The sequence below is a fragment of the Mercenaria mercenaria genome, chromosome 17 (genome assembly GCF_021730395.1).
Source record: "Mercenaria mercenaria strain notata chromosome 17, MADL_Memer_1, whole genome shotgun sequence".
NCBI lineage: Eukaryota > Metazoa > Mollusca > Bivalvia > Venerida > Veneridae > Mercenaria > Mercenaria mercenaria.
This window is the reverse complement of record NC_069377.1, coordinates 51,062,268-51,077,223: the sequence shown is the minus strand read 5'-3', so window position 1 is coordinate 51,077,223 and position 14,956 is coordinate 51,062,268. Positions and strand designations below refer to the sequence as shown.

At 34.6% G+C, this 14,956-nt stretch overlaps 1 protein-coding gene across 1 annotated transcript; it reads left to right on the top strand.

Annotated features, from left to right (window-relative positions):
* Positions 1–5,982: 5,982 nt before the first annotated feature.
* LOC123536703 (retinol dehydrogenase 7-like) lies at positions 5,983–8,827 on the top strand. The gene is made up of 4 exons (XM_045320073.2): positions 5,983–6,389; positions 6,529–6,790; positions 6,954–7,117; positions 7,402–8,827. Exons 1-4 carry the CDS (start codon positions 6,056–6,058, stop codon positions 7,650–7,652), a joined length of 1,011 nt encoding a protein of 336 aa, XP_045176008.2. The 5' UTR covers positions 5,983–6,055; the 3' UTR covers positions 7,653–8,827.
* The last annotated feature ends 6,129 nt before the right edge of the window (positions 8,828–14,956 follow it).

The window sequence follows — 14,956 nt, the reverse complement described above, 5'->3', positions numbered from 1 at the left end:
CTGGGTCGGACATATTCCAACTAGTATGACCCTGGGTCGGACATATTTACAATTAGTATGACCTTGGGCCGGACATATTCCAATTAGCTTTAAGACAATTCCGAATTAGTATGACCTTCAATTACAGCAGCCATCTTTAGTACGACCCAGGGTCGGACATATTCCAATTAGTATGACCCTGGGTCGGACATATTCTAATAAGCTTTAAGACAATTCCGATTTAGTATGACCCTCAATTACAGCCGCCATCTTTAGTACGACCCAGGGTCGGACATATTCCAATTAGTATGACCCTGGGTCGTACTAAATTGAATTAACTTAAAGACATATTATTTAGCTTTAAGACAATTGAATTAGTATGACCCTCGGACAAAATACCAGAATGCACCAAATTCACTGACCAATGAAATCAGGTGTTACATTTTCCTGTACATAATCGTCTATATCCAGAGGCCACCATAGGTCAGTTGAAATAAAATTTTGAAATCTTGAAAACAGTTATCATAAAATGTCGCTTTCAAGTACGCGTACACAAAACTGTGTAAATGATCAATCGATTAAATTATTCGCTTATGAGGCTTAATTAGTTGCTTTTAAACATTAATGCGCATATGTACCAGGTTCCAAGCTTATCACAGGCCAGTGCCATAAATACACATCTGATTCTTAATGGGACATCATGCTGACGAGACAACAAGCCTGAAATTTCAAAATCAAAATTGATTTCCAGCTGCAGACACTTGTCCTAGGCAAAATAACGTATCTGTTGAGAATGCATATATAGCCATATACCTGAATCACTGCAACAATCACTTAAGATTATTAGATCTCTATTACTGGTTGCAAAAAAGGAAAAATGTTACATAAGCAAGATCAAATAAATGGCACGAAATACAAATACAACAAAAATATAAATAATATTCTAACATGGCTCGATTTGATATCCAGTTAAACAAAGAAGAAAATCAAGCTCTATATATTCTGCGATAAACAACGGCTGACGCTCGAGAGCATTATGACGTCAATTATGACGTCAAATTGCCGCAAGAAGTCTGATACATTACTCCTCGCGTATGAAGTCCAGCATAATATTTATTAAAATGTATCAATGAGCATGTCAGACATATTCCAATTAGCTTTAAGACAATTCGGAATTAGTATGACCCTGAATTAAGATAAATCCATTTAGCTTTAAGACAATTCGAATTAGTACGACCCTGGGTCGGACATATTCCAATTAGTATGACCCTGAGTCGGACATATTTCAATTATCTTTAATTAAGCTAATTCCGAAATAGTATGACCCTCAATTACGGCAGCCATCTTTAGTACGACCCTGGGTCGGACATAGTTACAATTAGTATGACCCTGGGTCGGACATATTTACAATTAGTATGACCCAGGGTCGGACATATTACGATATGTCTGACCCTGGGTCGTACGAAATATGAAATAGCTTTAAGCTAATTCCGAACCTGGGTCATACTAAATACGATATGTCCGACCCTGGGTCGTACTAAATGAAATAGCTTTAAGATAATTCTCAACCAGGGTCATACTAATTGGAATATGTCCGACCCTGGGTCATACTAAATCGAATTGTCTTAAAGCTAAATCAGCATTTTCGACCCTAACGGTACGCCATAAAAAATGACCCCATTACTGATCAAAATTTAATGACTGATCAGATCTCAACGACATTTTGATCACAAATTAATGTTGAAATGTTGGCGGGGTCAATTCTCAACGTTGAAAAATGACCTAGGATCAATTCTCAACTTTGAAAAATGACCCATGGGGTCAATTTTCAACGGGGTCAAAAATTAATGTTACAGGGTGTAACCGGCATAAGCTGGATTAAAAGCTAGCAACGAACGGAACAATAAGACTATCTGAAAATAATTATCCAATGAAATATTACCCAATGAAATATTCACTAGTTTTGATAAAGTTCCACAAAGATCAACACGTACCGAACATTTGCATGAACACTGTCGAAATAAATCCAATAAAATCCTCTCTGGAAAAATAATAACAAATAATCATGTCTTCCGCACCACTGTGGTGGGAGACATATTAATTTACCCCTGTGTGTGTGTGTCCGTGTGTCCGTCCGTCTGTCACAAATCTTGTCCACACTCTAATTCGAACATTTTTCATCCGACCTTCACCAAACATTAATAAAATGTGTTTGCCAATAAGTCCTCGGCCAAGTTCGATAACTAGCCAAATCGGCCAAGGCCAAAGGGGTCCGACACGTGTGGGTCACCTTAATATGGCATAATAAATAGTCCTAAGGCACTGGGGGCAAAAACATTGGTCAATAGATATATAACTGTGACCAGGGAAATTGCTCTCTTTGGGCCCTTCAACTATCTCACTCTACAAAACCCCCAAAATTTTTAACACGCTTCGTTGCATCCATTGTTTCTCTCTGTGAATTACAGGGCTATGCATTGCCACTTATGAAAACACATAACTTTAATCCATGCCTTAAACGATGTTCATTTTCTCAAGCTTTGTATGTCACAATAACGAATAAATTTCGATCCATTTACACGCGTTCGTACACACGGAATGCATCAGTAAAATGAATCTTAAATTCAAATTATCGGCGAGTAATTGCTACAGATCGATAAACAAACATATTTTACTAACACTCACCACTGTTGAAATGTTTCTGTTTCACTTAACATAGACAAAAATCAGTTCCAAGTAAATTTCAAAACTTTTTCGCCAACATACTCCATTTTCCATGTCGCGTGCTATTGACAGAACCGGTGATGTAACAAATGATTTGATTGGCTAAGCGCTTTAAAATCACTTGTTACATCATCGGTTCTGTCAAATAGCACGCGCCAGTAAAGATGGAGGATGGTGGGGAAATATTTTTAAAATTTACTTGAAACTGATTTTCGTCTGTTTTAAGTAAAATATAAATATAACATTAGTGGTGAGTGTTAGTAAATATGTTTGTTTATCGGACTGTAGCAATTTTTTACCGACAATTTACGTTCAAGAGTCATTTTACTGATGCATTCCGTGTGTACGAACGCGTGTAAATGGATCGAAATTTATTCGTTATTGTGACATACAAAGCTTGACAAAATGAACATCGTTTAAGGCATGGATTAAAGTTATGTGTTTTCATGAGTGGCAATGCATAGCCCTGTAATTCACAGAGAGAAACAATGGATGCAATGAAGCGTGTTAAATTTTTTTTGGGTTTTGTTGAGTGAGGTAGTTGAAGGGTCCATAAAGAGCAATTTCCCTGGTCACAGTTATATATCTATTGACCAATGTTTTTGCCCCCAGTGCCTTAGGACTATTTATTATGCCATATTAAGGTGACCCACACGTGTCGGACCCCTTTGGCCAAGGCACTTCGAAATAACAGCCCTTGAATTACTGAACAAAAACCTACTCCTGAAGTGTAGTTTCAAAACTTACTCTTGAAGTGTACTTTTTTTACTATTGAAATGATTATGCAGCTGTGGGAGACATGCACTTTTCTCAAAAGCAGCTCTAGTTACACCTAATAATCTGCTAGTTAATCCTTTCAAACAGAATCCATTACTATATTTTAACTGCAAACCAAGGGTAGACAGATCAGGAAAGTGTTGCCTTGTATATATATAAGCTGAAAATATTTCTAGAACTGTCCTCGCTACTTCAATGCATAACTAGATGTTCTCTAGTTTCCAGAAATAATAATTTCTGGGGTCTTCGTCCACCATCAAACATGTGAATATGAATGTCATAAAGAAAGTGATTGTTTTGTTTTATCTGTGTAGAGACGTGAAATACCTCTCCGAAATATATAATTTTACATTAGCATTATACAGACCTTTGGTGATTTCAGCGAATACAATTTCATAAATCGTTATACACTTCCTTAAAATTGTTTCACATTTCATTACAAATTGGGTTCCCGCTACTTTTCAAGGTCATCATTTATTGCAAAAGACCCGACTTTGTCCAAAGAAGATTTTGCTTGCAGCATTTGAGTATTTTTCTGTTTAAATGTATTTGCTTATGTGCAAAGAAATATTTGCCAACATAATTATTTCAAAAATAGGCGAAAGTGGATCTCTTGATTGATCAAATTGAAAGTAAAATTTACCAAAATGCTCCATTTTCGCCTATAGAGATTTACTTAAGTAATAAATGCATTTGTATTTAAAGTAACTTAAATACATGTCTCTTTTTGCGGTAAAATCAATCGTAGCTTAAACTAGTACATGTTATTTTGTTTTTGTTAATTGTTCGCACTCTAAATTTAAAAATGAATGTCATAGTTTGATATGTTTACATCAAGTAAGTTATCTATCACATACAAAAGTATCACTACAACTGATAAAAACTGTCTGTACGTCTGTCTGTAAAGTGAATTAGTAACGAAAGTTTAAGGTCGTTTGACTTTCATGAAAAAGAAACGTGTGAATATAATTCCATTCAGTGTTAAGTTTAAATATATAGCGGAAGGCATGACTCTTCTGTACTACATGTAAGTGCTTGTAGCGGATCAAGTTTGAATAAATTGCAGAGATGCACCCAGAGATGAAGTCTACCCGCCCCTTTAGTTCAGTAGAGAGAGAGCGCAGATCTGCAGATCACTGGGTCATGTGTTCGATCCCCGGTCGAGACGTATATTCTTTGTGACGATTGTTAAAGGCATAATGCATTCAATCATTAGTCCTCCTCCTCCTCTGATAATGTGGAGAAGTTTGCAGTTATTTAATACGGAGAACAAGTTAGTCCTGGACTGGTTAGCTTCACTGCCCACCGTTACATAACTGAAAAAAAAAACTGTTGAAAAACGGTGCTATGCCAAAAACAAACAAACGAGCCACCGAAACATGTATTTACTATATGACCTAAGCTGTGCCGATTTGACCGAAACCTAACACAATAAACAATAACAAATAAAAGTGAAGCTGTATGTATCTAACTGAATTACAAAATCCTGGAAAAAAAACTTACACTTTACTTTATTTCTAGACATGACTGTAACATTTTTTTTTCATTTTTTTTTTGCACTATTAATTCTGATATCCATTATGGTAAATGTTTCATTCGGAATCTTGCATCATGTTTAATATAAGACACACATCAAAAGAATGTTAACTGTTAAGATCTGAAAGCATACCGAACCATTTAAAGACCCAAAGTTTGTTTAAATTTTTGATCTCCAAAAAAACCTTAATACTGACGAAGGTAAGAAAAACACCGAAAGAATATTACAGGTTTTATTATCACCAATTCACTGCGGGAAGGAAGATACAGACAACGGACCAAAGGACCTCACAGCAACATAATATATTGCGCGATGATTTGTTTATAATTACAATGTAATTAATTTGGAAAAGGACCACAAATCCAACCTATAATAACTGACCTGTTGTTAAGCTGATTTATAACGGAGTGCAGTAGTTTTTGTTTACTGTTGGTAAAACACTGTCCTTTCAAGACATAACATTTTTGCAGAATCACATTCATTACATCGGTTTATCTGTCAATATTCATTAAGGAACCTGATGAGGTGATTTTTTTACGCCCTATTCCTGTTAAACTTTAAGAAGAAAGTGACTGACTGAAAAACTATTTCATCTATCATACTTATTATTTTGGTCGTACCTGTACTGTTTTATTGTTATGTAGAATGAAATGCAGGTTACTAAATAAAATAGTGTGGTGAAAATGTAGCAAAAAGAGTTAAGATAATAGCAAGTATATATCGTGTTAAATAACAATATTTATTTTTTAAAGTCTGATTAATGTAAGCTTACATAATAAACACCCTCAACACTCTCTGAAACCTGTCATAAGCTTAAAATGCTAATTATAGAGTAAATTACATTGATAGATATAAGTATATATATTTTTGTTTTTAGATGTCTTACTACCTTAAACTGAACCCGTGACGTGTCTTTTTCTCACGTGATTTCAATTAAACTCATATATAAATTGACCGTTGTCCACGCTACCTACCTGTTGTCTCGCTTACTATCATTAATAAACATTGGTAACAAACAGTTTCAAAAAATAAATAACAATGTGGCTTTTTGCTGGATTAATGTTTGCTTTTGCATCAATAGTTATATTTTTGATCATTCTAACACACATATATATATCTAAAGCAGAAATTGAGTCTCTTGATAAACGCTATGTGTTCATAACTGGTTGCGATACAGGATTTGGGAATCTCTTGGCGCGTACCCTTGACGCAAAGGGTGTCAAGGTGATTGCTGGCTGTCTAACAGAAAAAGGCTCCAATGACCTGAAAGAAGTAACTTCATCCAGACTAAAAACTGTTCTTATTGATGTAACCGACAAAAAGTCCATCAAAGCTGCATATGAGTTTACTCTTGAACATACTGGAAATGAAGGTGAGAAGTTAATAGTCATAATATGGGCGAATGGTTTGAAGGAAAAATTTTCAAAAATGAAAAATGAAATGAAAATGTTATACCGTTAGTTGAATGAACTATTAAATAGATATATCAATACATTTATGTTCTTTTCTAGGATTGTGGGGATTGGTCAACAACGCAGGGATAATGCCGACATTCGCTCCAGTCGAATGGACACCAGTTGAAGATTTTGAAGGGGCATGCAAAGTAAACCTTTTTGGAACTATTTCCGTCTCTTTGCAATTTCTGCCTCTCTTGCGCCAGTCTCAAGGCAGGCTTGTAAACGTCAGTAGTGTGACGTCCACGTGCGCATACCCGGGTATTGCCAATTACGTCATCTCTAAAGCTGGCGTCAAGATGTTTTCAACCTGTTTACGGTACGTCTGTTTCCCATTTTGTTTATTCCTTTGAATATATTCTCTATAGTCTAGCATTAAAAATAATAGTATTCAAATTTCTTTTTATATAAAGATAGTCAGCGATAAATACCCTGATAACAGGCTATTGCGCAATCACCCAATTTCTGCTATTGTCTTACAGTCGTGAACTGCTTAATACCGGCGTAACAGTCCATTCAATAGAACCAGGAGGTTTTAAGACGAACATCACCGAGCAAGACCGTTTAATAAATATCTTGAAGAAAGCTTATCTGAGAGCGGAACCAGAGACAAGAGAATTCTATGGCGGTCAAATTACAACCCGTAGTAAGCAATCTATTAAAATATTCTTGTAAATGATCCAACCTATATCTTTAGAGATCATGTATAATTTAATCGTATCGACTACTTAATCAGTTAGTCATAAGAGTAAAAAAGGGTGATCAATCTTCTTTGTCACTGAACTTGAACCGGCCTTCTTCAAAACTCTGAATCATATTTGCTTATTTGAATTTATTTTCAAACGTGTGCATTACGTATAACAGTTTCTGTGTTTCGGTACAATTTGAAATAAAAAGAAAGTTTTGAAAATAGTTAAATTTATATTTCAGTAATCAATGGGATGAAACTGTCAGCAAAGCATGTGAGGGGTCATCCGCAGACTGTAGCGGACGCAATGACCCATGCTCTTGTTGCTAAGCAACCAAAACTGCGTTATCTTGTCGGGACGGACGCTCATCTCTTCTTTAGGCTCCTGTCTTGGCTGCCGGAATGGATTGTAGATCACATAATTGGATGGCCTGCTCCGTATGGCGAAGTAAGCCGAGACTTTGAAGAACTACATGATCTGAAAAACAAATGAAATCATCGATGTAAAAATGCCAAAGATAGGAGAAACATAGCTGCACGGAACAGATACAAGATATGCTGAGCGTGTTCATCTATTAGACGTATCTACCAAAGTTTCCATTTTTCATTTTCATTTAGTTTACTCATTTATTTGCAAGAGAAGTTTGTAATTTTTATTTCATGACAGTAAACGTAACATAAATCATGAAATAAACTGTTTTACTAATTTCCAGGAAAATGTGTACATGCAAGCTTTTTTCAAAACTCCTGTCTATATGTGTCATATATATGATAACTGTTCGTTTTTATTTGATACGAGTTTTTGTGATTCATATCCTTATGTTTTTTTGTATTGAAAAATGAAATATTAAAGAAAAAGATGGATACGTTGGATATAGATATGTATACGTGTTTATTTAAAAAGATGCAGACAGCCAATGGTTTTCGTTTTTACCCGACATAATTGTGTGTCTACTTTTATTTACATCCTAAAATTCTATTCCCCACAAATATAGGTGTTGTTCAGCAACTGTTATAATGAAGTTATTATGACATTTGATGCAAATGTGCAAATGCCCTCATTACCTCGTTTGTCTATTCTCAAATAATCAAACATTTTATGAAAAAGAAAACGAACTTTCTTGTTTAATTATACGATTATACTTTTATTCTGTGAAAATATGTAATTTGAGTGAGTGAGTTGTTTATGTTATGAGTACATAATTGCTTTGATTATGTTATGGGTACATGATTGCTTTGATTATATATGTCTAAAATTAGGCCTAACTGATGAGAATTATGACAGAAAATACTGAATAATGAGGTGTGTCCACATTATTTTCGTGTGAATTTCATAATGTATATTTCATCATGCAACAAAGCAATGCAATTTATATGCTTTAAGGTAGTGTATCCGTATTGAAAATCGGCAATTTCCGTGTGATTACGTATTCGTAAACGTTACTTTGGCATTGTTCGATCGTTACTGTGCCCCTTACGAGCACATGGTTTCCGATAACAACCGGAGAATGCCGAAGTCTCATACGGAGAATACGTATTCGGACAGAAGTTGCCGGTCAGTTTTTAATCTCAAATCCATTGTCAAGGATGTTTTGGTGTACATTTTGATGTTTATTTATTCATGTTTAAATTTTCACGGTGTAGTTACTTAGTAAAGGATAAAACAATCATGCTGTTGACTTATTTATTCAAATTCATGTCAGATAATATCAAATACAGAATGTAATCAATTATAGAATATACAAAGAATGTACAAAATCAACATTGGACATGATGTACAAAATCAACATTGGACATGATGTACAAAATCAACATTGGACATGGTGTACAAAATCAACATTGGACATGGTGTACAAAACTAACATTTGAAATGATGTACAAAAATAATATTTAACATGTTTTGTGGTTTCCCCATTAAGTACATTAATGATATATTGAAATAAAGGTAGGCAGTGGATATTTTAACTTGATTATGATTACCTACGAACGAGTAATACCATATTTATGAGCATAAGTTTAGTCAAATGTCGTAAGACATTCAATGGGTTAACAGACATCTTTAACAGTTGTAATATACTGTAGCTGGTTTTACGCCGTTTTGATAAATGAACAACAAGTCTGATACACAAAGTGCTCTTTATTGAAACTACATATGCAGTGTTCTAAACTGACAACCCCACCCCCCAACCCCCCCCCCCCCCCAAAAAAAAACAAAACAAAAAAAAACACATAACAACAACTGAGAAACAATCATCCAAGTAATGCACCGCCAGCAAACGAACATCGATAACGTCTGTCATAACAGTGAGGTTCCGTCATTCCTGTACATTTGGTACAGTCAGTCTTGTCTAAACAGTGTTCTGAAATACAGAAACATTAGGACAGCGTGTAAGTAGAGCAGGTCAAAATAAACAAGTACATTTTTGATATTGGTTTAAAGTGGAATTATGCGCATTTTTTCAGTTAAAATCCAGCTGAAATAGATGTGTGTGTGTGTGTGTGTGTGTGTGTGTGTGTGTGTGTGTGTGTGTGAAAAGGGTGGAGAAAATTAAAGCAAACACTTCCTGTTACTAGTACGAAATAAAAACTTTGCAAATGTGACTTCTTTTTTTGACTGGGGCAGTCTTTTTAAGAAAAGTGAAACTGCACGCAGGGGTTGCTTCCCTTCAACTTCAGAAATCTCTACCTAAGTAAGGGAGATCACTGAGTAGAAGATTGAAGAAAAGAACTATTATTTTATTAGTCCAATTTCTTTATTTCTAAAGCTTCAACTTCAAATTACCGTCAATTTAACACATTTAACTGTACAGCGACCAAAATGTTTTCTTTTATAAAACATTCACCAAAATACACTATGTGCAGTAAAATGCGCATAATGCCACTTTAAATTAAAATTAACGCGGTCATTGTTATGGCAATAGTCTATCAGTAAATCTATATCTACATGTTACTCCCGAGCAATCGTTAAAGAAACATAAATACTGACTGGTTCACACTTATCAAACATTTAATGTGTTTATATCTGTCTGCTTAGCTGGCACGTATAATGATCCGTAAGTTAAAAGTGCCGAAATATACAAGTTGTAGTGATTTATCTGTATGATATGAATGTTAAAATTGCGTTTTAAAGCCATTTTTCATCACAATAACGTCGTTATATGGGCGGTCAGAATATAGTTAAAGCCATGCCGAAGTATTGGACTCGTGCCTGAACTAAAACTTGGGTCTAACTAGGCTATCAATAACTGTAAAGTATCATATGACCTATAATTGTGTCGTTTTCACGTAAAACGCACCAAAAAAGATTAAGTTAACTCTTACCTGCGTTATCTACTTGGGGAACAATACAGACACACATGTGGACTGTTGTAGCACAGATTAAAGTGGAATTTTGTTCGCAGACTGTTACTCCTTGTTTAATGCAAGCTGCTGTGTCGGCACATCTCTCGGAATAAACCATACCTGATATTGCATTTGTAAGTGACTATTAAAGGTACATCGCAAATGGCTAGCTTTGGAACAACCTTCAGAGAAGTGAACATTTAAAATAAAAAAAGATGTTTTTAGCATTCCATCTGAAAACAAATGAAATTTTCCGGAACAAAATTGGCCGAAAAAAAATCTGTCAGTTGTGCATTTAGATAAAAAAAATATAGAAAATACCAAATATACTACACTTCGTTTTATAGCAATTCTCTTTAAAGCAAACTGTAATAGAATTTAATATAGATATTACCTGCTAAAGCAGCAGTTGCGAGGAGAATCAAAACACGCATTTTTCTGAAGTAGCTTTGACACAGAAGTACTTATCTTTCCGACTGATAAGCGGCAATATAAGTATCTTGGTATATATATACTAGTGAGAAAACACATTGCCATGACCTTTTAAGGTTTTTAACACAGTTAACGTCGTAATGATGACCACATCTTTTAACTCGGTACCTGAATAAAGGAACTTTATGAAATATTTTCAGACATCAACACGATAAGTTTATATTCATCGAAGAGCCGTTTGCAGCCCAGCTTTTAGCGTCGGTTTCGTACTGATAAAGGCCGTTTGACATGTACTATAACTAAAACGACACCGATAACAGTCATTCTGCTTTACTGATAAGTACAAAGTAAGAATACTTTACTTATTATAAGTATTATAAAGAATGTTTTCGAAAGTAACTATTTTACAAGTCGTAAATTACTGCATCAGTGTGTGTGTGTGCGGATATTAATTCCAGCTGATACCCAGCTAGCATTCTATATCGGTCCGATGTTAAACCGACGTCGTTGTCTATAACGGCCCAATATCGGCTTCAATTTCTGCTGCAAAAAGGAATGATGTCGACCCGACGGTATCGGGCCAGCATAATAATGACATTGGTCCGATATTGGAAAACGATATTTGGCCAACATCAAAATGATATAGGCCCGATATTGGCAGATCATATCGTGGTCGCGAAATAGTGTGACACGCAGTGCTTTATCAAAGTTTTCTTAAAATATACACTTTATAATTTCTCAGAGAAATTTTCTTGAGAACTGATGTGTCTCGCATTTTATTGATATAATATTTTTCAAAACTATATACTGCATGTTTTATACAGTTACGTAAGCTTTCTGTATATTCTTAACACTATTAAAATTGTTCAATTAGAACTTTAAACATATTTATATTTTAATTTTTTTGTAAATATAAATATTTCTATGGCGGCATTTTACATAAAAATAAAAATGCATCTTAATTATTACCTCCCTTTATTACCTATAAAATTTTGATAAATACCGTCTACAAATTTTATTTGGAACCTAGTTTGATTAATTCTGGTATGCATCATATTTGCTTAATAAATTAGCACATATAAACAATTAGATTGCTTTTTCAAGTTTATCAATACTATTTTAAAAAATATAGTTATAATAGAGAATCCAATATCGGCCCGATATCAATCCGACGTACGAAATAGTTACACTGATTGATGTCAATCTACCGATTTCAATATTTTGCGGCACTACAACGGCCCGACGTCGGCCCTACATCGGCACATTTTGCCGACATTCCGACATTATACCTATATCGTTCCGATATAGTCATGATGGCTGGGTTTGTCGTATTTCTTGCTTTTGTAGATATTTATTAATCACCAATTACCAAAACAGCAGTATTTAAATGCCATGTACCGGCTGTTATAAGTTTCCCCTTGGACGCAGTGTTATTATATTATCTGGTCATTATGCACATTATATACATTCTTGAAAGTGACTGACAACAAGCCCTTGCCTGAGGTATCAAAATCAGCATATACATGTTATATCCGCTATTTCAATAGGAAATGGAACCAAAACCATATTCAGTCGTGTCTTCTACATTTCCGCCGGGTGTTCGTTTAACATTTGTTTATGTACAATGATATAAATGCCATTGTTTCCATAAACAATAACTTACGTTATTTCACAAAATACTAAGCAGAAAATGGGTAAGAGTACGTGAATACCAAATACAGTAGTGGATATTTCTCAGAGGAGTAACAGCTCTCTCCGCTGTCAGCATCTAGTACATGATATATTTATTTTACTGCATAATTAAGATATCAGATAGAAAAAAAGAGAGATTTATTCGTCCTATTAAATAGCAAAATTATTATGTCTCGAATGGGGCGACACAATTTTGCAACATATGACAACATACTATATACATAGTATTTAAAGTTCGTTCCTTAAGGCTTTTAATTTTATGTTAAAACAGACAAAGCAACTGTTCTTTTAGACGATATGCATAATTACATGGTTTGAAAAGCACTACTTTCATTATTGCACATAAACGTACACAATTTGAGACAGAGGGGAAGTTATCATATACAATGGTTGTAATAGTATTTCCTACTATGTGGATTAATATTCAATTATGAGAAAACAGTAGGATTTTAACAAGAAAGAGACATATGTTTTCTTCATAGTGAAAATACACAAAAAACATTTTGAGCCTTTAACGGGAAATTTCTGTTATGGTCTTGAATGCTTCCTTCAGTCCAACGTAGTAGTACCATATATGAGATAAAAAGAATATAAAAGTAAAAAGCATCAGCTGTATTCATTCAAAATCAAGTACAAAAAAGATATATTTGGTTACATATACGATCCTTTGGACTATATACTATTATCTAATTAAAATAATCGTGTATTTAACCGTTCGGTTGAATTTGGATTGAAACAGCCTGGGTCTACGGAAGATCGTGCAGTATATGGATTTCGTACAGGTAAACTGACGTGCAGAGGATAATTGTTTGTTTCAGTGTAGGGTCGAAATTTCCTGCTTGAAATATATTTTGGAAAGAATTTCCGATTTTTTTCAAGTCATATATTTTCACATTCAAGTGTAGTTCCGTACCTGTAAAATATCAATTATTATACAATTTATTTTGAACTTCCTTGAAACATTGAAAATATCAATAATTGTATTTCACTGGACAGGTATATATTCCAAGTATGATCTCCACAATGAAATCATATTTAGAAATCCTACACTATGTCTAAGCACCGCGTGAAACTCATACACAAATGTATTTGCGAACATTAACTGCATTGAAGAAGTCTTTGTCGATAGATACCTTGCTGGACAATGATGATACCAACGTCTAACCCAGAAGGTCTGCGATAAGTCAAGTGTTTACTTTATTCTTACAGTTTTTTTCTCTCGTTACTTTGTTCATAAAAAAGAAAAGAACTTGGAGGGGCTGAAATTTTGCGTTAATGGTCAGGAATTGGGCAGTCCCAAACTGACAATATGTAGACATTAAAGCGGGTACCAGCGCTTGACATTATGCAAGTTAACAGTTGTAGTTCTAGGCCTTATTACTCATCAACTGATGGTAGAGAAATGTGTAAAATTTCTAACTCCTGTAGTATTCAAGAAACAAGAAATTCATTTTTTTTCAGTACAAAGAGGCCATAATTCTGACAAAAGTGAGAGTTAGCAAGGGCTCTTGGCCTATTTACTCATGTTTGATAAGTTTATTTCATTTCTTTCAGAAGATCAGAGACTCATGAGTATAATCAAACATATATACAAACATGGCGATAAAGCAGAAAAATATCATTACATATGATTATATGTACAAGTTATCATTTATCTGTTCTATGAATGTCTAGTTTTGGGAAAAATCATCAAGTTATTCATGAGAATATTTCAACAAAGTACGTTGGTTTAATGTTTCTTGGATGACTTCTACAGAAATAGCTTGTTTGATTGCCACAGTCATTAATTGGGGCAAATTTGTTAATGTTATATTGATACGTTTAAAAGCATAGTCACCATGAACATGGTTTATTTTCTCTATATGTCTTGGCAAAACAATATTATGTCACCGGCCGTTTAATTAAGACTATTCACACATTTTGATTCGTACAAAAACTACACCGCTATTTGATGGGAAATTGTTTCATATCTACTTTAAGTTATGAAATTCAGACGATCGATCTAGGACCATCATAGCCCTCTTGTTTAAAGATAAAATTATCTAAAGCACATGAAATCTTATCTCGAGTGCATAACATCTTATTTAGATCGCCCTTCGTCTTATTTCGAACGTACGGCATCTTGTTTTTAGTTGAAGGACAATTTATCTCGAGCACACCTCATCTTCTTTCGATCGCTCGACATCTATTTCGATCGCTCCACATTTTTTCGATCGCTCCACATCTTATTTGGAACTCGCGACATCTCAACAATTTATGTTAAGCGCAAGAGATCTCATCTTGATCGCTCGACATCTCCTTTCGAGCGCACTACGAGGGGTCTTCAAAAAT

What these genes read in the sequence shown, in the direction of transcription:
- LOC123536703 (XM_045320073.2), top strand. Translation starts at nt 6,056, where the DNA reads ATGTGGCTTTTTGCTGGATTAATGTTTGCTTTTGCATCAATAGTTATA. An exon ending in ATGTTTTCAACCTGTTTACG is followed by an intron (nt 6,791 to 6,953) that starts GTACGTCTGTTT and finishes ATTGTCTTACAG; the next exon opens with TCGTGAACTGCTTAATACCG. An exon ending in CGGTCAAATTACAACCCGTA is followed by an intron (nt 7,118 to 7,401) that starts GTAAGCAATCTA and finishes TTTATATTTCAG; the next exon opens with TAATCAATGGGATGAAACTG.